Source organism: Tursiops truncatus, chromosome 2, assembly GCF_011762595.2.
Source record: "Tursiops truncatus isolate mTurTru1 chromosome 2, mTurTru1.mat.Y, whole genome shotgun sequence".
Taxonomy (NCBI): domain Eukaryota; kingdom Metazoa; phylum Chordata; class Mammalia; order Artiodactyla; family Delphinidae; genus Tursiops; species Tursiops truncatus.
This window is the reverse complement of record NC_047035.1, coordinates 27789134-27810456: the sequence shown is the minus strand read 5'-3', so window position 1 is coordinate 27810456 and position 21323 is coordinate 27789134. Positions and strand designations below refer to the sequence as shown.

The 21323-nt window shown below is 56.7% G+C and overlaps 1 protein-coding gene and 1 long non-coding RNA gene across 14 annotated transcripts in view; one reads left to right on the top strand and one right to left on the bottom strand.

The window, feature by feature from the left end:
- Positions 1-215: 215 nt before the first annotated feature.
- The window catches only part of PGF (placental growth factor), a 26454-nt gene continuing 5346 nt past the window's right edge, over positions 216-21323 (bottom strand). Inside the window, exons 1-9 of one of the 13 annotated variants that reach the window (XR_004525023.2) lie at positions 13913-14771; positions 12632-12674; positions 8089-8285; positions 7202-7278; positions 5154-5183; positions 4986-5048; positions 4142-4290; positions 839-2317; positions 216-668 (exon numbers count right to left, since the gene is read on the bottom strand). Coding sequence is in view for 11 of the 13 variants with exons in the window: in XM_073800229.1 (XP_073656330.1) it covers positions 2208-2317; positions 4142-4290; positions 4986-5048; positions 5154-5183; positions 7202-7278; positions 8089-8285; positions 12632-12674; positions 13913-14054; positions 16675-16676 (813 nt within the window). In the remaining 2 variants the exon portion in view is untranslated. Of the gene's footprint in view, positions 2318-4141; positions 4291-4985; positions 5049-5153; positions 5184-7201; positions 7279-8088; positions 12675-13912; positions 14776-16674; positions 16792-21323 lie in introns of those variants that run through there. The other 12 variants (XR_004525024.2, XM_073800229.1, XM_033850834.2 and 9 more) reach the window with 12 other exon arrangements.
- Positions 14780-21323, top strand: part of LOC117311027 (uncharacterized) — a 21052-nt gene continuing 14508 nt past the window's right edge. Inside the window, exons 1-2 of the long non-coding RNA XR_004525025.2 lie at positions 14780-14800; positions 18794-18902. This is a non-coding gene — a long non-coding RNA (uncharacterized lncRNA). The remainder of the gene's footprint in view (positions 14801-18793; positions 18903-21323) is intronic.

Genomic DNA, 21323 nt, shown 5'->3' with positions numbered 1-21323 from the left:
AGCAGGATTACTTCAGCCATCTCTTAATAAATCCTGTAGGCAGATGTGTCCAGCCCCAAATTGCTTCTTCTTTGGTTTAGAGTGTGGGATACTCAAGACCCCTTTTTCCTAAGTTATGGTCCAGTCTCCAATTTGAAAAAGAATAAAGTCCACCCAACATCCTTATTGGACCACGATTATGGTCTGTCTCTCCACTAAATACAAGATCCATGAGAGCAGGTCCTGGGAGTTTTATTTCCCACTGAGTCCTTGGTGCCTAGGACAGTGTCAGGTACACAGGTGGGGCTCCACAAATATATAAAGAGCAAAGGAAAAGGGCCCTCTAGGTCCTAAATGATTTGAAAGGACGGCCAGTGTAGTCAGGTGGACAGTCAGCTCCTTTCCTACTGACTCCTGCTGTGAGGCTCTGGCCCGGATGCAGACTTTTGCTTCTGGCCTCTGGATGCTCCCCTGGTCTCTGTCTAGTTCTCTACAGAGGTGGCTGGTCTGGGTGGGGAGGCAGACCTCCATGTGGGTGACTTGTGAATCTGAGAGCCTTGGAGATGCTGCAAGGGCTGCGGTAGGGTCCCTGGGGCCACATCAGAGCCTAAGGGGGAGGGGTGCTCTTCTCAGTTCTCAGTCTGTCAGAGGCAACGGCTCAGAATGCGTACAGCCCAAGAGTGGAGAAGCTGGAGAGAAAGTGCGTTTCTTCTGCAAAGCGTGTCCCCCGGGGCTGGCCCACCCCTACTCTGTGATCACCAGCCAGAAGCACATTCTGACCAGACTGTCCTCCAGGGGGGCCCAGGCCTCGGTGAACAGACCACCAAGGGCCTCAGCAGGGCCTCCCCACTCCACCTACCTCACTGGAGCGTCCGTGGCTTCCTTCCAAAGCCTGGGGCGGGCCCCTGCCCCCGGGCCTTGTGGCTTTGTCTGAGCAGCCTGCAATTAGAGAGAACAGGGAGCTCCCCTTCCCAAAACACAACAGGAAAACAAACACATCTTGTGGGTCAAAGGCAGAAGGGAATCAGAGAGTAAGTGTATGGGATTGAAAAAAGAAAAAACATTTTTTTTCTCATTTCATGCCAAGGTGTTCAGGAGGAAGACAGAGGAAGACAGGAGGTCAAAGGAGGAAGAGATCAGGCAGCATCTGCCAATCCCTGCGTTCAGCAGCCAGCGTGGGTTGGAGGTGGTGCAGTTCAGTCCCCCAGGGCCACAATCTGTGGCACCTGGGAGCCCCCATTCACTCAGGGTCCAGAGGGTAGGGCACTGGGCTGGGTATAGGGTGGCCCTGGCGGGGAGAGGAAGGGGACTGTGCTCTTGAATTTGAGGGTGATCGGGGTGGCTGGGGTCAGGGCCTCCCAAGTTTGGGGCCAAGCCTCCATCCTGGGAACCCCTCATTACGGGAGGAGTGGGCCTCAGGGTCGTGCCTAAAGCACCTGGGAGAAGATGCCCCAGGGAGCTGCAGCAACAGGCTCGAGCTACCCCCGGGGAGCCCTGGAGCCCACGGTCCCTTTTACTTCTGTCCTGCTTCCATGTCCTGCTATTGCCCGCTGCTCTGGCCGACACACTCCCCTGGAAAGCTGTTTCCAGACTAAAATACTTTATTCAAGAGAATCTGGCTTGGTGGTCAAACAGCCACGCGGGGGCAGCTCGCTCCATGTCCAGCCTGGGGCCACTCTTTGCCTGTGTCCCTGGGAGGGGCAGGATGGTGACGCCTTAGCCGTAAAGAACAATGTCCCAGCACAAGCAGTGGCAAGATGTGAGGCCAGACCTAGGGGACAAGGAGTGGCCAAGGCCCCCAGGCAACCACTGTTCTCCACAGCTGAATGTTCTGATCTCCAGGGGTAGAGCTGCTGCCAGGAAGAGGGTGCAGAGCTGCTGCCTGCTCACTCTCCCAGCAGGGCCAGTGGGAGCAGGCTTCTCCACTCCCACCCCGGCCAGGAGCTCCCCCAGCAAGGGCTGCTGGTCCATGTGGAGCCCAAGGCCGGGGGGCAGGCGGTGGGTCTCCAGTCCTTCCCTCTCCAGCCCCCTGGTGACCCCCGGAGCCTCTGGGGCCTGGCCTGCCCCTCACAAAGCCACACGTCTTGCTTCTTCCCAAGCTGAAGCCACATGGGTCTGTCTTCTGTCTTTCTCTCACGTTCTGTTTAAGGCACTGAATTCCTGAGGGTCCTGTCCCTCCCTGCCCCTCCTCTTGGAGGGAGTGAGTCATTCAGCAGGGATACAATTGGCTAATAAATAGAGGGCAGGTGCCAGCAGGGAGGTAATAAATACACGAGCTGGGTGTGGGGTCTCTCTCCTCCGAGGGGCTGGTTACCTCCGGGGAACAGTATCGCCGCACCTGCCAGAGATCAAACACAGAAAGGGGGTATCAGCCCAGTGTGGAGGGTGGGGTCCCTCCTATGGGAGGGGGGACAAACCCAGAGGGGAAGCTTGGACAGGGAGCATGGGAAGCCTGGATCTCTGCTTGCACGAGGCCAAGAAGCATCTAGGAGCTACCCCTCACCAAGCACGCACCCAGGTGCCCAGCCCCGCGCTAAGCACTCTCTCGTTTACCCTTAAAAATATCCCATGAGGAAGGCACTATCATCCTTTTGCAGATGAGGAAACTGAGGCTCAGAGAGGTTAAGAAACTTGCCCAAGGTCACACAGCTAGTCAGAGACGAAGTCTACTGTGAACGCAACTTGGCTCCATGCACCAATGCCTTTGCTTACTCTGGGACAGCAGTCTTCAAACGAGGATATGGGAACCCCTAGGTGTACGTGAAGGTTTTCCAAGGTGTATGTACTGATGGTTTTAAAGAAATTCGTTTTCAGCCTTCCCATGTACTCTGCCTGAAAACTGTCTGCGTGAGAGGTCCGCTTCCCCCATCTTCTCCACCTGAGGTCTGCTTCCCACCATCTTGTTCCCAGTTGCCCTTCTCCCTTAGGAAGGAAGGAAGCATCTTGTCCATTCTAAATCCTGTTACAGTACTTTTCCCCAAGGTAAGAAGGATTCGAGGGGACACTGAATAAAATAACCATCTGAGACATTGTTGTAGGCGTTGAGAAAGGAAATATGGTGACTGACTGGGTAAGCAAGCATTTTGCAAGTGGGGTGGTTTCCAAGTCTGCTTTCAACAAAATTGAAGAACAGCTTAACCGAATTGTCAGTTAATCTGTCATGAGAAGTAATTTTTGTAGCAGATCGCCTTGAGGTTTTTGGCAAACAACTTGGAAGGAGTTCAAGTGATTGAGTGACTTCCAGTCCCATTTACCTGTTTATGTGAACATGGTTTTTCAGTCTTTTCATCTATAAAAAACGATGCACAGGAATGGGATTACTATTGAATCCTGCCTCAGTCTGGCAGGAGGTAACATTCGTTACTGAGTTCATTAACTAATTGAAAAGAAGTAGCTGCAGCCATCTCATTGAGGTGCATTCCCAATAGATGGGTTGTACTTCTGCGTTTAGCATCTAGTAAAATATGATGTATTTGTGCTGTTTTGATCAGTTGCCACTGATAATAATTATTGTGATAATTCATTCCAAGAGAAAATTGAATTTCGAGTTTTCTGCTCACAGAAAATTTAAAATAATTCAAACCATTGTTGTGGCAGATAAATATGACAAGGTGATAAATAAAAGACATTTGAATATTAAAAAAAATACTACATTAGGCTGAAATTCTGTGGGGAAAGTAAAGTGGAAAGACAAGTTCAAGGAAAAAAGAAGCAATGGAAATATTCAACTATCAAAGGAGAGCGTTCATGTATTTTTTTTGTTGCTGTTGTTCGGTTTTTTTAAGAGTGCGTGATGGTATTAAATTAGGATGGCTTATTCCACAGGATACATTTGGAGAGTGATATAATGGCTTTATATTAAAATATTAATATTCATGATCGGCCAGAAGTTACATCCTTTGCAACTATTTACAATTTTGATGAAAAAGTTCAATGTCAACTTAAAAGTGAACAAGGGAGCACGTGAGTTTTTGAATTTCTTTCAAGAGATTCCCGAATGAAACGTTTGAAGACTGCTGCCCTAGCAGATAGAGGACAGGCCGCTTTCCATCTGGGGCTGCCCAGCTGGGGAGCCCCGCACTGACTACACTGCCAGCTCCTCCCCCAGTCGCTGCTTGGGCCCAGGGGAGAAATTAGTGCCATGTGCCTGCAGAGGACCCACCCAGAATCCTCCCCAGCATCCCTATCTTCACAGAGTGGGGTGGAGGTCTCCGCTCGTGCAGGGTTGGGCTCATGGGGTAGGACTTGGCCAGCCCCAGTCCCATGGCATGAAATGATTTCCTGAGTCCTGTTGGTGGAAGGAGACAGGCCCTGAAGGAGAACCGTGGTGTGACTGAGTTACTGTGCATGATGAAATCCTTTATTTTTACTCTTTACTCTCACAGATTTGGGTTTTCCCTTCTCTAATCCTGCTCTCCCAACACTCAGGCTTGGACTCCAGCCTAGTCCTCCGGATGTGAAGCCAAATGGGCAGGTAACATGGAGAGGGAAAGGGAAGCGAGTGGACCCCAAGGCTCCCTGGGAGGGTGGAAGAAATATTGGTCTGGGAGCCGGTGAGGGGCTACACCTTCCCCAGGGCCACCAGGAGGTAGCCCTGGCTGAGTGTTTGGACGTTTTAGCACTAGAATGTAAGCCCTGTAAGAGCAGGAAGCTTGTTGGTTTGCCCACTGACGTACCTGGCACACAGTAAGTGCTTAGTAAACGTAGACCGACTGAATGCTTGGTGGACCCCCTGACCCCTCATTCTACACACAGAGAAAAACTTGGCTCAGAGAGGTGACGTGACCTGCTCAAGGCCACACAGAAACTTAGAGCTAAGCCAGGACAAGAAGCAAGGCTTCCTGGTTCCTGTCCTGGTTCACCTGAGGCTTCCTAGGCCCTAGAATCTCTAGGTTGTGGCCCCCGACCACTGGCTTTGTCCCTCCCCGACCACTGACCCTGCTGGCAGGGTTGGGCTCCCCTCTGGCCCAGCCTCCTTGCCATCCCTGGGCCCCCCGCGCACTCACAGGTGGCAGTCTGTGTGTCTCTGCTTCTCTCTCTTCCTCTTCCCCCTGCCCTTGGGTCTCCTCCTGTAATAAGCCAAAAGCGTCAGGACAGAGTGGCTGGGGACCCCCATGCTAGGACAGGGGCTGGCAGGCCTGAGAACAGCCCGGTGCCCCAGCCAGGCTGCTTACCTTTCTGGCTTCATCTTCTCCCGCAGAGGCCTGGGAAAACAGAGAGGAGCAGGGGAGAATCAGGAAAGCAGTAAGCGGGGGCTCCCTGCCCCGCTAAGCCCCCTCGGACATCACCGGCGCTGGTCCTGTGGTTGGCACTGAAGCCACTAGGGGGTAGCATGGAGCTAGTTAGGGAGAGATGCCCAGAGGCCTTGGGGCTTCCGCTCCCACTCTAGCCTCTGGTGACCCCACCAAGAGAGGTGTGAATGCCCTCTTGGGGGTCCTCTCCACACCCTCTGCTCTCCTCTGCCTCTTGGCATCAAATCTGGGGAATGAGTCTGCTCTCTGCTGCCTTTCTCTGTTCACTTCCTTCCCTCGCATCTGCCCTTCCTTCCTGGGTGCCCTCTGGGAGTTTCCTCGCTGACAGTGAATGAGGCGCAAGGCCACCTGTCAGGTGGACATCGCGCCACCCCCCACCCTGAGGATGTGTGACGGTGCAGGCAACATCAGGGGGCCAGGGTGAAGGGTGGGGTGAGGGGAGCTGATTGAACGCCCCACAGTCACCAGGCTTGTCCTGGCTCTGCCTCCGGGCGCTGTGGCTGTTGACCCAGAAGAGAGAAGAAAGGTGGCCCTGTTGCCCAGCCCTCTGGAAGGGGACAGGGCCTCAGTCTCCCCTGGGAGCCAGAGTGGGGGCATGGGGCAGCGCAGCGACAGCAAGCTTTGAGGTCAGGGAAGACTCCCTAGGCTGGCCATCTCCCTTGGGAGCCAGGGCAGGGTACCAGCGCCTCCTGGGACTGCCTGGTCGTGTCTCTGCCATCTGGGACCAGTCAGAGACACTCTTGGACCCTCAGTCTTCTCATCTGTCTGCCCCAACAGAGAGGCTGTGAGGGCAAAGGTGATGTGGAAGGTGAAAGGTCACTGTCAAGCACTGTGCCCGGGAGGGTTTGTTACTGAACTGTTGTTATATGGCCAAGCCCTGGCAAGGGGGGACAGGAGGAAACAGATTGGGGCAGGGCCTCTAACAGTGGTACAGATCCAAAAGGGGTGGCCAGAGCCCAGGACAGTAGGCAGGACCAAGCCCAGGGCAGTACCGGGGCTCCTGGAGAGTGTGGTAATGGCCACGAGAGGTAGCAAGAAAAAGGGCAAGCTTAGGGGTTAGACAGGCTGGGGTCCACTCACTAGCTGTGGCAAATCATGTAACCATAGCAAGCCTCAGTTTCTTCATCCGTAAAATGGGACGACAATGGTACCTATCTCCTAGGGTTGTTAGGCGAGCTGGGACTTGGTCTCTCTTGCTCACCACTGTATCCCAAGGAGCTGGGACAGTGCCTAGCATACAGTCGGTGCTCAATGGATGTTTATTGAATAAATGAGAAAACACAGTCAGGTGCCTAATGCGTGGCGAGGCACAGAGGAGATGCACCATAAATGGTGGTCCTCCCCCTCCTCCTGCCCCAGGATAGGGCTCAGGACCTCTTGTCTGGTGTCTCCATCCATGGCCCAGGGGTACCAGGAGAGCACCTGAGCCCATTTCTCTCTTCCCTGTGCCTGGTTGGCAGTGCCAGGCCTGCTGCTCCTGGTAACTAATGCTCAGAGTACCCTGGGCACCAGCAGCAAGATGTGCTGGTGACAGGCTCTCCCGGGTGGGGGAGCGACTTTAAAGAAAGCTCCTTCCCTCTGCCCCTTCCCTCCCACCAGGGCTTGTCCGTCTCTGCGCGCCTCAGCCAGTTGACCCCTCCCGTGGGCACCAGCCTGGCCTAGAACTAAGTCCAGTCACTTCTTCCAGGGCCGTGGCAGCTGCCTCCCAGCTTGAGGAGGGAGATGGCGTGCCCTGAGCCTGGCAAGTTTGGGAGGGACCCTGGCTCCCTCCATCCCTGTGGTTTCTCAGCAGCTGTGGTCCAGCTGCTGGGGCCAGCTCCCTGGGCAAAACCGGCTGATGGGGAGACACAAGCAGCTGCCACTGGTCGCCGATTTCCCTGGTCTCCCTCAACTAGGAAGCAGGGACGGGCAGCCCCTGGCTGAAGCTGCCAGGCTCGTGGGGGCTGTCCCTGCCACACCCGAGGACCCACCTGCACTCGCAGCGCACATGCTGAGAGAACGTCAGCTCCACGTAGGAGGGCCGGTCCCCAGAGCGGATCTTCAGGAGCTGAGGGGAGAGGAAGGTTGGGTGACTGGATTGGGGGTGGCCTGGGGTTTCCAATACTCCCTCCAGCCTCCCCTTGCATGAGGACCAGGCTCCCTATTTCCCACCAGCCTTTGGACTACACACCCTCATTTCGCTTTGAGTGTGGGGCAAATAGCCCTCCCGCCTGCATGTGGAGCTGAGGGAGGCCCCTGTCCCTCCCGTCCCAGGGCCACCAGCATAGCAATAGTGTAGGAAGGGGGCCCCTGCTCTGGAGGCAGCGAGACCTATGTTCAAAGCTTGGCTCTTCCACCTGCTGAGCAAGTGAAATAACATCTCTGAACCTCAGGTTCCTCATCTGTGAAATGGGAATATCACTTAGCTCCAAGGATCGAATGTTGAGGTAACATTTCTGAAGCACCTAGCATAGCGCTTGGCATTATTCAACTAATGCTCAAAAAACCACTGTAGGTGTGAGTGTGTAAGAAAGCTCAGGGCGTGAAATGCCAAATGTCCCTGGTATAAACAGGGACATCTTGAATCCGAACAGATTTCTTTTCCAACCTCAACCAGATATCCTAGGTCCTGGGGCAGGGCTAAGCCAGAGGCTGAGAAAGCTGGTAAGGGAGGAGGTGAGGGGGCTCAAAGCTGGGGCAGGGGTTCAGGAAGGAGGGGCACTGTGGTAAGAGGATAGGCCTGGGCGTAAGTCCCAGTCCTGTGACCCTGGCCTGCCCTCCTTCCCTCCCGGGCCCCCTCGGGGGCAGGTTCTGTGGCCCTCTGAGCAGCATGTGGACAGAGGGGCAGGCCCGGACACGAGGAGGAGAGCCCGCTTACCTGCATGGTGACATTGACCGTCTCCACTGGAACACAGTGCAGGTTCTCATCGCCACAGCAGCCCGTGCAGCGCAGCAGGGAGACGCAGGACGGGCTGAACATGTGCTCAACCTCGCCGGGGTACTCAGACACGATGTCCACCAGCCTCTCCAGGGCCCGGCAGTAGCTACGGCCCCACACTTCCTGGAAGGGCACCACTGCGAGGAGGCACAGACAGCTGCGTCAGGCCAGGAGGGGCCTGCTCCTTGAAGCCTAGGCCCTGCGGGTCCTCCCAGGTTCGGCCCACACCCCCTCCTCCAGGAAGCCCCCTGCCTATGTGAGCTCCCCCGGCTCTGAACTCCTGATGTGATCCCTCTGGGATGACAGCTGGACCTCCAACCCGTCTGCCGGATGGAAATCCCAGTGGAACGGAATTTCTCAGTGTCTTGAGCTCTCAGCTCTATTCTCAAGTCAGGGGCCGCATCTGCCTCGGTGCCTTGAAGCTTCGAGGAGCGTGCTCTGGCAGCTCCCCAGGCCCTCTGGATCTTTCTTAGCCCTGACCTGGTGCTTCCTCAGTCTTGGGGAATTGGCAGAAAACAGTCAGTTCTGCAAGACTGGCTTGCAGAGTCCCACAGGGAGGGTTAGCCTTCCCCTTAGTCCTTGTTTCCTGCCCACACTGGGCCAGCTCCTCTGCCTGGTGGCCAAGACTGCAGTCAGCAACATGCCCCATTCCCGTGCTCCATTTCGGTCAGGCCACCCTCGTGAGAGCTCGGGGCCACATCATCCTAATTCCCACTTGAGGTCCATGCTCCTTGCCCCCTTCTCGTTTCTGACCAAATAAAGCCCACTTCCCACTTCCCCAGGCCCGCCTCCCTTCCTCCTCTCCGAAGCCTTCTCCTACTTGTCCAGCGTGAACAGATGTTCCTTTTTTGAGCATAACTCAGCCCCAAGGGCTTGCCTTATCTCCGTCACTGGTGGCTCTTATCTTTTTTACAAGCAAGTTGAGGCTCCTTGAAGACACGGACCCAAGCACCCAGTAAACACAGGCTAAGTAATTACTGATGGATTAGATGAGAATTCACTGAAGGTTATCAGGGACATCCCTGACCCCCACGATGTCCTGGTGGTCTTGACCAGGAACTTCTGCGGGCTGATCTGGAGTCTCTCAAAAGACGTTGCTCCTTCAGGGGAGGGCCTGGGGCCTGGTCCCAAACAGAGGCTCACAGGAAGTGAGTAGCCAGAGCCAGGAGACCTGGCTTCTAGTCCTGGCCCTACACTGGCTGTGTGACCTTGGGGCGGTCACTTCACCTTTCTGGGTATATCAGTTTCCTCAGCTGAGGAAAAAGAAGAAGGTTGGGAATAGATGGTTGCTAAGGGCTCTCCCAGATCTGACAGGCAGTCTGTGATTCTGTGCACACAACCCAGCCCAGCTGTGAGACCGTGAGCAGAGACACATCTCCAGTCCTGGGTCATCCTGCTCTGTACCTGGTGGTCATCCTCAGCTGGTGGGGGAGGACAGGGAAGCTGGGCCACCTGGGGACGCTGCAGCCTCTGCCCTAGGGCAATGGCCTCTCCTAGCAGCCCCTCACTACCTTCCATGTCCCTTCCTAGGAGGCAGAAGGGGCTGAAGTCCATTCTACTGAGCCTACGAGGACGTGAGTCTCAGGGTAATCTCAGAGGAAAAATAAACTTCAGCCCTAGCAGAGGCCCTCGGGAAAGGCTGCAAGCCGGTGGAAAATACCCAAGAGGCAGTGTGTCCATGTGGAGCTGGCTGAAGCGGCCACAGAGCAATAAACTGTGCTTATCTGAGCGTCTGCTGCTCCATTCTGCCCTGTCTGCTTAGGGGGCACTAGGGCTGGGCCCAGGGATGGGAGGGAGACCAGAGACCTCCCTGATCCTGCCTCTCCAGGCCACTGGGTCACTCTCCCTGGACCCAAGTGGGAAACAAGGCGCTCTCCTCCAGGTCATTCCAAAGCCCCAGGGAAGCCAGCCTTTGCAGGGAGAGGTCAGAGGAGCACCTCCCTATTGTAACTCTATGAGTGCGTGTTTAGTCTAAAACCTTCATAAGCACTACACAACTCTGAACATTTAATCTCTGCCTCGGAAAACATAAATAACAGCAGAGGGATAGCCAGCTGCCAAAGTGCCACAGAAGGTTCAGGGTCCTGCCCCGGGACCAGCCATCAGGGAGGGGGAGAGCAGCAGAGAAGGGGCACCCCGTCCCCCTACCATCCCGCAAGCAAACTCCACCCAGCTGGGCCATGGGGCCACCGCCAGGTTAAGCAGAGCCGCAGGGCCTAGGAGGCAGAAGGGATTTCCTTTCGCCTCACCCACCATGCAGACTGCGGCAACAGGACCCAGGCTCCGGGGCCCTGAAGCCCACCGCTTTCTGGGCCTCATGGCCGGATGGTGTTGGGAGAGGGCTGAGAAGGAGGTGGGCTGGGCCTGGTTTACCTGGCAGACACCAGGAAAGGGGGCAGCTCATTCCTGGGGCTGCTGTCTGGGTGTGTGGGAGAAACAGAGGGGGCTGGGCGAGGGGCTGGCTGAGGGAGTGCTGTGACCGCTCCCAGCTGTGGGCTGAGCCCCTCGGCAAAGACCTCTGCTCAGCTGCTCCTGAGGGCAGCCCCAGACCTGCTCAGAGGCCGGGGTGCGGGGAGAGGAACAGGAGGCTGTGGCCGAGGCAGGCGCCTGGCTGCTCCCGGGGCCAAAAAGTGGGCTCTCGGCTCTCTTGCCAGCCCCTGGGTGAGCCTCCCGTCTGGCTCCAGCTGCCTACCACCCAGGACAGAGGAGACCCCAGATGGGAAGTGTTTCATCCTGAGAGCAAGCTCCTGGGCGGGGGGGGGGGGGGCACTGGGAGGGTGGGGGGACCGGGCTGGGCAGAGCCACTGGCCACCAGCCCGAGCCCAGCAGGTATCCTCTTGGTGGTCACCGGTGGGGCACACACCCAGCCTGCGGCAGGGGACACCCTGCTCAATGCCTGCTCAGCTGTGAGCCGTGGGGAGGCTCGGTGCCACGCGCTCCAGCTCTGTCACATGCACTGAAGAGTGTCCAAGGCTTTAGGTGACCCCAAGGGCCTCTGTGAGCCTCAGAGCCTTCATCCATAAAATGTGGAGAATACGAGTGCCTTCCTAGTTCACAGCTTGTGGCACAGAGTTATAGTAAATGCCTGATAATATTACCATGAGTAGTAATAGTAAAAAATCAACGTCTGCGGCTGCAAAGCACAGACCATTCTGTCTCTTGTCTGGTGTTAGGAGGGGATGGCATTTTCAGGATTTTGATAACTGGGGTCCAAAGCTCTTTCCCTGGTCATGATACAGGCTCCCTAATTGATCAGGATGACAGGTGAGCTGTCCTAATGGATCGACACTTCCCGGGTCCCTCCTCACTCGGGTCCCTGGGAGAAATATACTCCTGTGTCTCCTCCATGGAGTCAGAGAATCCTACAATCTGAGAAAAAGAACCTTAGATATCATGTAGTTTAATGCTCCCATTTTATAGATGATGAAACTGAGGCTCAGACTTCCTTGATAGCTGTTATCTGAAATATACTAAAAGCATCAAAAAGGCCATGGGGTGGAGGTAGGTGATGGGTCTCTCTCCAAATCCCAGAGAGCATAATATTGTGCCAATCCCAGAGGGCAAGCAGGGGGAGGGAGAGGATATCAATGAAATCAACGTCTGCTACCACCCCCACCTTCTCAGTGCCCAAGGGGCCTGGGACTCAGCCGTCAGAGCATGGTCAGGCCCAGGAGAGGCTGGCTACAGGCACTAGAGGGAGGGTGTTCCCAGCTCACAGAGGTCACCACGCGTGTGCATGTGCATGTCCTTACATGCTCCCTTTCTTCCGTGGAAAGTGGTGTGTGGCCTGGCTGCACGTCTTGGAGAGGCAGGGAGGGAGGGGCAAGGCAGGGGGCCTGGCATGGGCCTCCTGCCTTCTGCACGTATGTCTCTTTGGCAAATTGTCTCACCCTTTGAAGATTCCCTCTTGATACAACCCTGGGTGGGGAGTGCCGGGGCCAGGGAAGGCACAACTCATTCTGTCTGTTTGTAATCAATGGAAAGGCCTCGCCAGGTCCCTGAAGCTCCTCCAGGGCTGGCTACTGGGAAGGTCCTCTTGCCCCTCCCTGGTCCTCTTGACTGCTGGACCACTGCATCCAGCTCACAGACCCCCAGCCTGGCCCTTGGCACTCATTGCCTGCACTGCCCTCCAAGACCCCATCTGCCCCCCTTACATCATGCTGGGAAGGGGCTCTGATGAACCCCAACCTGACGAATCCTGGGTAAACGGGCCCCAGCTCTGCTCTCTGTGCGCCGGGTGACCCTGGCCCAGGAAGACACCTCTCTAGGCCTCTGGGTCACAATGGGGGGATCTCTCAGGCCCTGACAACTCTGTCGGCCAGGGCGTCAGCCAGTTTGCAGACTCTCCCCAGCTCAGTATCAGCCTGCACCCACCCTTCCCAACCCTTCCCATCCTCTGCAGAGGCCCAGGAGGTGAGGACTTGGCGAGCTGTGCACCAGCCCCTCCAGCCCCGCCCCCGCCCCCTGGGCCCAGGCAGCTTACCTTCCACCTCTGATGAGCCGTTCGCAGCAGACAAGGCCCACTGCTGTGGACAGAAAGGTGCAGAGATGAGGGGGACCACCTTGGGCCTCTGCGCTCTGGGGCCCAGTGTGTCGGTAAGATCATAGAGGCCCCTCTGACTCTGAGCTCCTTCCCACCCGCTGCACACACTCTGCCCTGTCTCACGGCTGGCTCCTTCCAGGTTCAACGAGAAAAACTCAAGGGACCCTGGGTGGGTCCCGTGGATCCCACCCCGTCTCTGGCCTCAGTTTCCTCATTTAGAAAGGGTGGGAGGCTGGAAGCTTTTGGAGACCCTTTGCCTGCTCTGTCCCAAAGATCTGGCGATCCTTTGGGGTCTCCCTTCTACCCAGCCCCCAGGCAGCCCTGCTGGGCCCTGTGCAGCTCGCCTTGGCTGGGTGCCAGAGCCCAGGGGGAGGCGATCAGCTGGTGAGAGCCGAGGAGCTGGAGCGGGTGGCGCCAGGAGCCGGTGCTGCCGGTAAAGTGACACCTCTGACCAGCCCTGCAGCAGGCAAGCGGGCGGCGGGTGGCGGGTGGTATGGCCCTTCCGCCCCGTGGAACTGCCCAGCCCACCCACTTCTGGGCTGGGGCTCGGGACTCCCAGGGCAGTGGGACAGCGCAGTGGGAAGGGAGCTCATTGGCTTTGTCAGGATTTCGCTGCCCAAGCTGGCTCACAGCCAGACTCACCCAGCTCCTGGGAAAAGGGCCCTGCTCACTTCCCCAGGCCCTGCACTCAGGACCTCCAGCTGCCCATCCGGGAGAGAGGGCACAGTGGGACCCTTGTCTTGCCCCCAGCCCACCCAGGAGCCCTGGGCTCAGCCTGGAGCCTTGGTGGGGGCAGGGCCCAGCCTCCCCACCAGTAGTCTTTTCAGCCGGCTTTCCCTCCACCAGGCCAGGTCAGAGGTCCTGGGGGCGCCTGCCTGGTCACAGGGCCTCGACCCTGACCACAAGGCCAGGGACCCGCCTGGGATTAGTGGAGAGATGCTTTTAGCAAAGCCACCAGGGCTCCAGGGGCCAGACAGGAAACCTCCCTCCCTTCCCTGTGGCTTCCCTGCCCCCGCCAAGACAGACCCCGGAGCTGAGGTCTGGGACAGCCCAGCCTGCGGACTCCTCCCAGACGACGTGGTCCAGCCTGGCTCGTGGGAAGTGTGTGGACATCCTTGGAGGTGCTGCTCCCGGGAGTGGGTCTGTGAGTTCAGAGCCCCCTGTCCCCAGTGCTGGGGGTGGGAAGATTAGGGAAGCCAGGCTGGGGCGTGGGGGTCTTACCTGGGGGGGCACAGCAGGCAGGGCCAGCCCAGCCAGGAGCTGCAGGAAGCAAGTGAACAGCCTCATGGCAGGCATCTTCTCAGACGTACCAAGCCAGGGGGCTCCAAGGGAAAACCACCATGCTCGTACCCCGGGGGAGCCCCTGGCACAGGAGGACAGGAGCTGAATGGGGGGCTGGGTGCCCCCCCTCACTGCTGCCCCGAGGTCCCTGTCGGTGGCCCGAGCATCCTCTAGAAGCCCTGGGGATTCTGGAGCCCGCAGGTAAGGCTGCGGCTGGGGCACCTGGTGCGGAGGGCCCGGCAGGGCCGGTCGGTGTGGGGCAGGCGGGTCCCTGAGGAGGGTCCGTCGGGCGCCCGGCGCGACCCCAGGTCCTCTCGTGGCTGGCGAGTGAAGATGCAGCTTCTTCCTCAGACAGCAGCTCCCTTCTGGGACTGAAGCTTGTCGGCCGCTGGGTTTCAGGGCCCGCGAGTGGGGGCGGGGCTGCAGGCCCGCCCCGCCCACCGCCGACGAGGCTCCAGACCCGAGTCCTAGGGAGCGGCCGGGCGCCGAGCGGGGCCAGAGGCCGGGCGGGCGGCGCGGACCTGAGCGAGCTCGGGCGGCAGTGCGTGGAAGGGGCCCTCCAGACGCGGGCTTCACCGCCCGGCGGAGCCCAGCCCGCAGCTTCTCCCGGGACGCTCGGAGCCTGCTGCCCGGGGCGCCGGCTGAGCCAGGCAGCGCCCAGTGCTGGCCCAGGAGAGGGGCCCCCAGCTTGGCTCCGGCTCTTCCAGGCCGGCCACCTTGGGCGGGGGCAGCAAGGTGTGGAGCCCAACGCCTGCGAACAAGGCTCCTGACATTAGGCCTCTGCAGAGATGCAGCTCCAGACCCCCAGGAAGGCAGTGATTTGCTCTGGTACGTCACAGTGCCACCTTATGCCATCCCCATAATCCTCAAGGGTGAAAGAATTATCAACCCTATGCTATAGATGAAGAAACTGAGGTTCCAAGAGTGCCCCTCCCTGTATACGTTGTACATACATATGTACTCCTGAAAAGTGTGTGTGTGTGTGTGCGTGTGCGTGTGTGTTTAACATACAGAGACAAAACCCATGCCATGTGGCTGTCTCTTCAGCCCATGCACCATCCTCCTGGCCAGGCACTCAGACGGCAGGCACCTGGCGGGGGCTTCAGCACTATTTCCTCTTGTGGCAAGGAGTTTTCCGGGCCCTGCCTGCAAGCCGGCCACATGTGGCTTGGAGAGTGGCCTACTAGTGCAGCATTTCCTCCTGGTCCTGGGAGGAGGAGGAAGTGCTCCGACATGGCAGGGGTCTGCCGGGAGGGGTCTGTGTGTGCGTGTCTCTGTGCCTGTGTGTGGGCATTTGCGTGCAGTTGTGAAGATCCACGTGTGCTATCAGTCTCTGTGTGGTCTGAGTGTCTGTGTGCATCTGCTGTATGTGCAAATGTCGCTTTGTGGGCGTCTGGTCTCTTGGTATCTCTGTATGCCTGTGTGATTGCGTGTGTGTGTGTGTGTGTGTGTGTGTGTGTGTGTGTGTGTGTGATGGATGTGCCTGATTTTTCTTCTGTGTTTGGAAGTGTGTCTAATGTGCATTCAGTGGGATTGTGAACTTGTATGCCTGCCTGTGTCTTTGTGTGTGTGTCTTCGTGGGTGAGTATCTGGGCCAGCTTCTGTGTGTGACTGTGCATCTCTGTGTTATTTGTGTATGCCTCCCACGGTCCTCGAGTGTTCATCACCACCACCACCCTCCGCGCACACTTCCTGGCTACGAGAACCTGGCAGGATTTGGGGTCATGGGTTGGCCTGGGCCTGGGGCTGGTGGGCAGCTGGGAGAGAGGAGGGAGGCCTGAGAGGTGGCCCCTACATCTCACATTCCAGCCAGGAAAAGAGAGGCCAGGGCAGCCCCAGCTCTCACCCCAGTGACCTCTGCGTCCGTTGCCTGCCCGCCCACCCACGCGGGGCTGCCGGAGATGCTGCCTCCTGCCTGGCCGGCCCCAAACCCGGAGGTCCAGGAGCCAGGGGCCAGTCACCAGCCAGCTAAGGGGGGGCAAAGAACTTTCTGACAAGCTCCAACATGCTAAGGCTCATGGAGCAGACAGATTCCTTCCTGGGCCCAGGGTCTTGGTGGAGGATGTCTGGGCATCGCTGGGGTGAGTAGATGTGTGTTTGTGCATATCTGGATCATATATGCTTGCTCATGATATCTGTGTATATATATGCATGTTTTGGATTTGTGAATGTGGACATGGGTGTGTTTTGTGTATGAGTGTGTGTGTTGAAGTATCTGTTTTGTATATGCTTGTCTATAACTGAGTGTTTTGAGCACTTACGCATTGGGCACCTTTGCCTATAACTGTGTATGTATAAGGGTGCATAGATTGTACGTGTTGTGTGTGTTTGTTTTCATTTATCCGTCCTTTCATGCAACATGTATTGCTTCAGCCCTACTATGTTCTAGGCACTGGGCATGTGGTGTGGTGGTTCCCTTGAAGTTTACGTTCACAGCCAGGGCCAAGGAGGGGGGTGGTGGGTAGGTACAGATGGGTGGGAATGCTGCAGCTCCCTTTCTACTCTCTGGAATAAGCTTGATGCCTGGGCAGTGTCTGCGATTCCTACAAGTGCACCTCAGTCTTTTTGTCACTAAACTGGAGACCATATCCTTCTAAACTTGGCTTCTTGGGTTGCGAGATGAATTAGCTAGGGTAGGCTAGGGGAAACCAGTTAGACTTTCAGAATATCCATGAGTCAGATAGAGGTTTACTGTTACTCACATCCAGTCCAGGGCAGGTGTGCTGAGGCTCTGCTGTCCTGGATTGTGACTCCAGTCCTTACCAGCTGTATAACTTCAAGTAACTTCCTTTACTTCTCAGAGCCCAGACTTCCTCCATCTAAAGTGGGAATAATAACAGTGCTTACCTCATAGGTGAGGACTGCTAAAGCACCTGGGGTACAGGAAATGGTAGCTGTTAGGCATGATTTCTAATTCAACTTTTGATTCTTATTAGAGATATAAAGACACTGCAGGGCTTCCCTGGTGGCGCAGCAGTTGAGAGTCCGCCTGCCAATGCAGGGGACACGGGTTCGTGCCCCGGCCCGGGAAGATCCCACATGCCGCGGAGCGGCTGGGCCCGTGAGCCATGGCCGCTGAGCCTGCGCGTCCGGAGCCTGTGCTCCGCGACGGGAGAGGCCACAACAGTGAGAGGCCCGCGTACCGCAAAAAAAAAAAAAAAAAAGACACTGCAGAGTAGAGTCCTCACCGTCTTGGACATGAGACAGAAAAAGAAGAATCTTATGCTTCTGCCAAATGCAGAGGAGAAAAAGGATGCAGGGATTTGCGTGCGCGTGGATGTGCATGTGTGCATGCATGTACATGCGTGCACACACACAGACACACGCAACTTCTCACCATCACCATCCAGGCAATCAGTCCCCAGCTGTCCCTGACACCTTCTGAGTAGATCCAGGTGCTGAGCACTGGTAGCATCAGCGTTCACAACTCAACATTTAGCTGTAGGATGGTGATCATTTGTTGTTGTTTCAGGGAGAGAACAAGTGTTTTTTGAGCACTTATTATGTGTCAAGCAGTGTGCCTGGAACTTTTAGCACTTCGACTCATTGAATTCTCATAACAACCCTATGAGGTAGGTTTTAAATATTCCCATTTTGAAGATGGGAAAACGGAGGTGCAGGGAGTTTAAGTAATTGGGCCATAGACCTTTAGCTACCAGGGAAGGAACAGAGATGGGGATCAAGCTTAGGTCTTTCTCCAGCGCTCTTTCCAGTGAGCACAAGCTCTCTCTGCAAGCAGGTAGCAAATACCTTGAAGGCAGAGCTGGTGTCCCAAAGCTTTTCTCGATCTTCCCTTTGCTGGAGCAGAGTGTTTGCTTGACAAGCTCTGAAGGTTGGTGTGTGGGAGACAGACACTGTCATCCCGGGCCTGGAATTGACCCTGTCACAGGTAAATACAGGTAAACACAAGGGTCTAGGCCGTAGAAACACTGATTGGACCATGACAGTAGTCACCCTGAGCAGCCATGGGTTCTAGTCCTGCATGCTGGGCTGCCTTCCGGGGCTGCCCTAAAACACAGGGCTTCCCACACCTTGCATTAGTCATGGTCTTAGCCTGAAACGCTTGCGTCAACCCATCCCTATTTCTTGGCTTTTAGCTTCCTGACTCATTTTCTCATTTTGGCCTGGCCTCTTCGGAGTCTTGACCCTCTGATCTATTTCCCGACTATGACCTCTTCCGTCTCCCTTGATGACATCGAGCACCAGCCTCTGCAGTGGCATCTCAGGTGGCCGTAGAGAAGCACACTCCCTCTGACCTTGTCCCTGAGCCCCAGATCTGGATGTGGCCAGAGGTGGGTGAGCAGCAGAGCGTCCAAGGACTAGAATCTCCTGTTTCCTGGCTGGCAGGGAGAGCGGCAGCGGGCAGCGCAGGTTGAAGGCCTGTCCGCTATAGGCTGGACGTGCCGCAGCCACCAGCTAGCCAAAGTCACCAGCAAGAAGATGGCTGGTTGGCCTCTCTGCCTTCTCCTCCTGCCTTCTGGGCTGGGATTTCCTCAGCCTCAACCCTGAGCCTCTCTCCTCCTCTCCATGCACTTCATTCAGGCTCCAATGGCCTCCCTGGCTGCCACCACTGGGTGAGACACTCCTCACCTAGGCTCCCCCAGCACTTGGAATTTCCCTCCCATCGCGGTGCCTGGCCCTCAGCACCATCACTGCCCAGACGCTGGTCTGTCTTTCCTCAGTCTGTAAGATCTGAGAGGGCAGACACTTGTTCACCCTTGGATTCCCAGCACCCTGTGCAGTGCCCGGCACACAGTAGGGGCTTACTTGATGTTTGTTGAGGTGGGCCCATCCTCAGAGCACTCTCTCCTCTCTCCACAGGGAAAACGTCCCAAGCCTGCTCATTCTTTACGCAGATGTCCTTCAGCCCTCAGAGGTAGCCCTTCTAGACCCTGTGCTCAAGACAGCTTGTGTGGGCCTCTCTGGTGGGGTAAGTGTGGGAAAACAACTTCCCGTTGCCATGTAATCATGCCCTGGGATGGTCACCACAGCCCTGCCAGCCCCCAGGGGACAAGGCTCACGCCTCGCCTCGGCCCAGACACCAGAACCCCGTGGGAGGCCTAGGGCGGGTCCGAGTTGGAAGGGAGACAAAAGCAGAGCCCACGGGAGACCCAGTGGTTCCCAGGGCTGGAAACTAAGATGGCGCCCACCACGAGGCTGCGAACAAGGGCGGCCAGGCAAGGTGCCTGCGGCCTTGTCCCAGGCCTTTGGGGCAACGTGTCATCACCAAAGGATCAGAAACCCGTACTTTGGGAACTTGGCAGCCGGGCCTGGGTTTTTTGTGTTTTCTGTAATTATTTCCCTTTTGTTCTCCCTTAGTATTTTAGTAAAGCCCTTTGTGAAAATGCCAGCTGGTCTCAGCTGTGCTAAGTGGAATGACAAAGGGGTACTCTGTGCATGCTTGGCCCTTTGCTTTAACGGAGGGATGTAGCTTAGTGGCGGCAGCAAAGTCAAGGAACACCAAGGGCACAGGGAGGCTCTGGGGCCACAGCCAGCACCTCGTGTCCAGCAGCCTCACTGACACTGAACTTCCTTCCAGGCTCTTCCAGACTGGAAGAGCTTTATTGAAACCAGACGGGCTGGAGGGCTGGCCAGCTGCTTTGAGGGAGGGCATTTGTTCAGATCCCAGGGTGTCCAAAGCTCTCGAGAAATCCAGAGGCCGGGCACCTGCTGTGCTCCGGCTACCCAATCAGGGGCTGTCCTCCGAAGCTGGGGGTCCTTGGCAAGCTGCTTTCCAGGAACTGAGCCTCTGAGCTGGTACCATAGCTGCTTCCCCTTTCTGCCCTCACAGCTCAGGGCCCTTGCTAAGCCTTGGTCCCCTGCCTGCTTGCTGCCTACCGGGGTGGACACAGTGGGTCCCTTCCCAACTGCTGGGACCCCCCACATCCTATTTCCTGTGACTATTCCCCCTTTCTCCTCCTAGCCCCTCCTCTCTTTCCCATTGTGTCTCCCAGCTGCCCTGGTGCGAGGCCCCGGGGAGACTGTCCTCAGGAACAATCTCCCCTTTCTCTCTGTTGTGTAAGTGATACACGAGGAGAGGAAGCAATTTGTAACTAATCGGCTGTGATGTGGAACAGAGCTTTCTGAGAACTGGAGAGTCTGTGACAGCTCCGGGCTGTCCTGCCTCTGCAACAGCTGGGTGGCTTGGGTGGCAGGTCAACCTTCTCCTCCCCCACTCCACCAAGGAGGCCTGAGGGATGATGGCGGGTAGTAGCTCCCGCCGGGGTAGTACCTCTTGTGTTCCAGGCAAGCAGCAGAAGGGAGAGGGATGGGCAAGGACTAGCTGAGGCTGTGCAAGGAAGGAGCGTCAGGCAGGGATTAAGAGCCTGGCTCTTTCTAGCTGTGTGACCTTGGGCAAGTCTTTTCAGCTTTCTAACCCCATCTCAGAGACTGGTTGTGTGGCTTGAGTGAGAAAGTGGAAGTCGATCACATAGCAGAGTGTCTGGTACACTGTGAGTGTTTAATAACTTCAGCTGCTATAATCATTTCCTGGGGAGAGGGGAACGAGGTGGGCCAGATTACCCCCACTGAGCTTCAAGCAGACCTCGCCATGGTCACCATGGTTACCACGGATGGCAGGAAAACCATCCCAGAGGAGGCAAGGCTTCTGGGTTATTCTTCTGCCCTTCAAGGGGTGGAGCCAACCTCAGAGACCTCCTTCTCCACAGAGTGGGAGAGGATGGGAGAGGAGAGGGCGCCCACATCCATCGGGCCCCTTCTCTGTACCATTCACCTAAGGAGACAGATGCTCCCAGGTCATAGACAATCACAGTTAATTATGACTTAGCCTCTATAGAACCAGAGTCAAGCTGCAAAGTGCTACGGGAGCAGAAAGAGTGGGGAGAAGGCTGCTGGTGCGTGTGCGTGCATGTGTAGGGATGGGGGATCAAAATCAATATTGGACCTCCCTGGCCTGAGAATCCTGACCGTCCCTTCCCCCAGACGAGGCACCCACCCAGAAGCTGGAAGGGGAAGGGAGATGGGCCCTAGAACCAGGGCCTAATGCTTCCTGGGGAAGGAGGTCTTAATGCCCCAGCCACTTCATCAAGGTGGCAGTGTGACAAAAGTCTTCTGCAGGGACTCCCCCAAAGGAAAAACGTCCTGCCTACTTTCTGGGTAGTAACTGAAGGACTTCCTAGCACTTGATGGGGGTGGGGCACTTGGGGAGAGGTAGAAGAAAATAGCAACCAGAAGCCCCACCCCCACGCCTCACCCTCAGAGCACCATGTCCAGAGGCTGCGGAGTCTGGGCAGCCAGTCTGTCTTCCGTTCGGCCTCCCAGAGCTGGCAGGGGACGAAGGACCCAGACTCTTGGCTCGGTGCTTCCCCAGTGTTGGGAGCCCAGGGGGTGG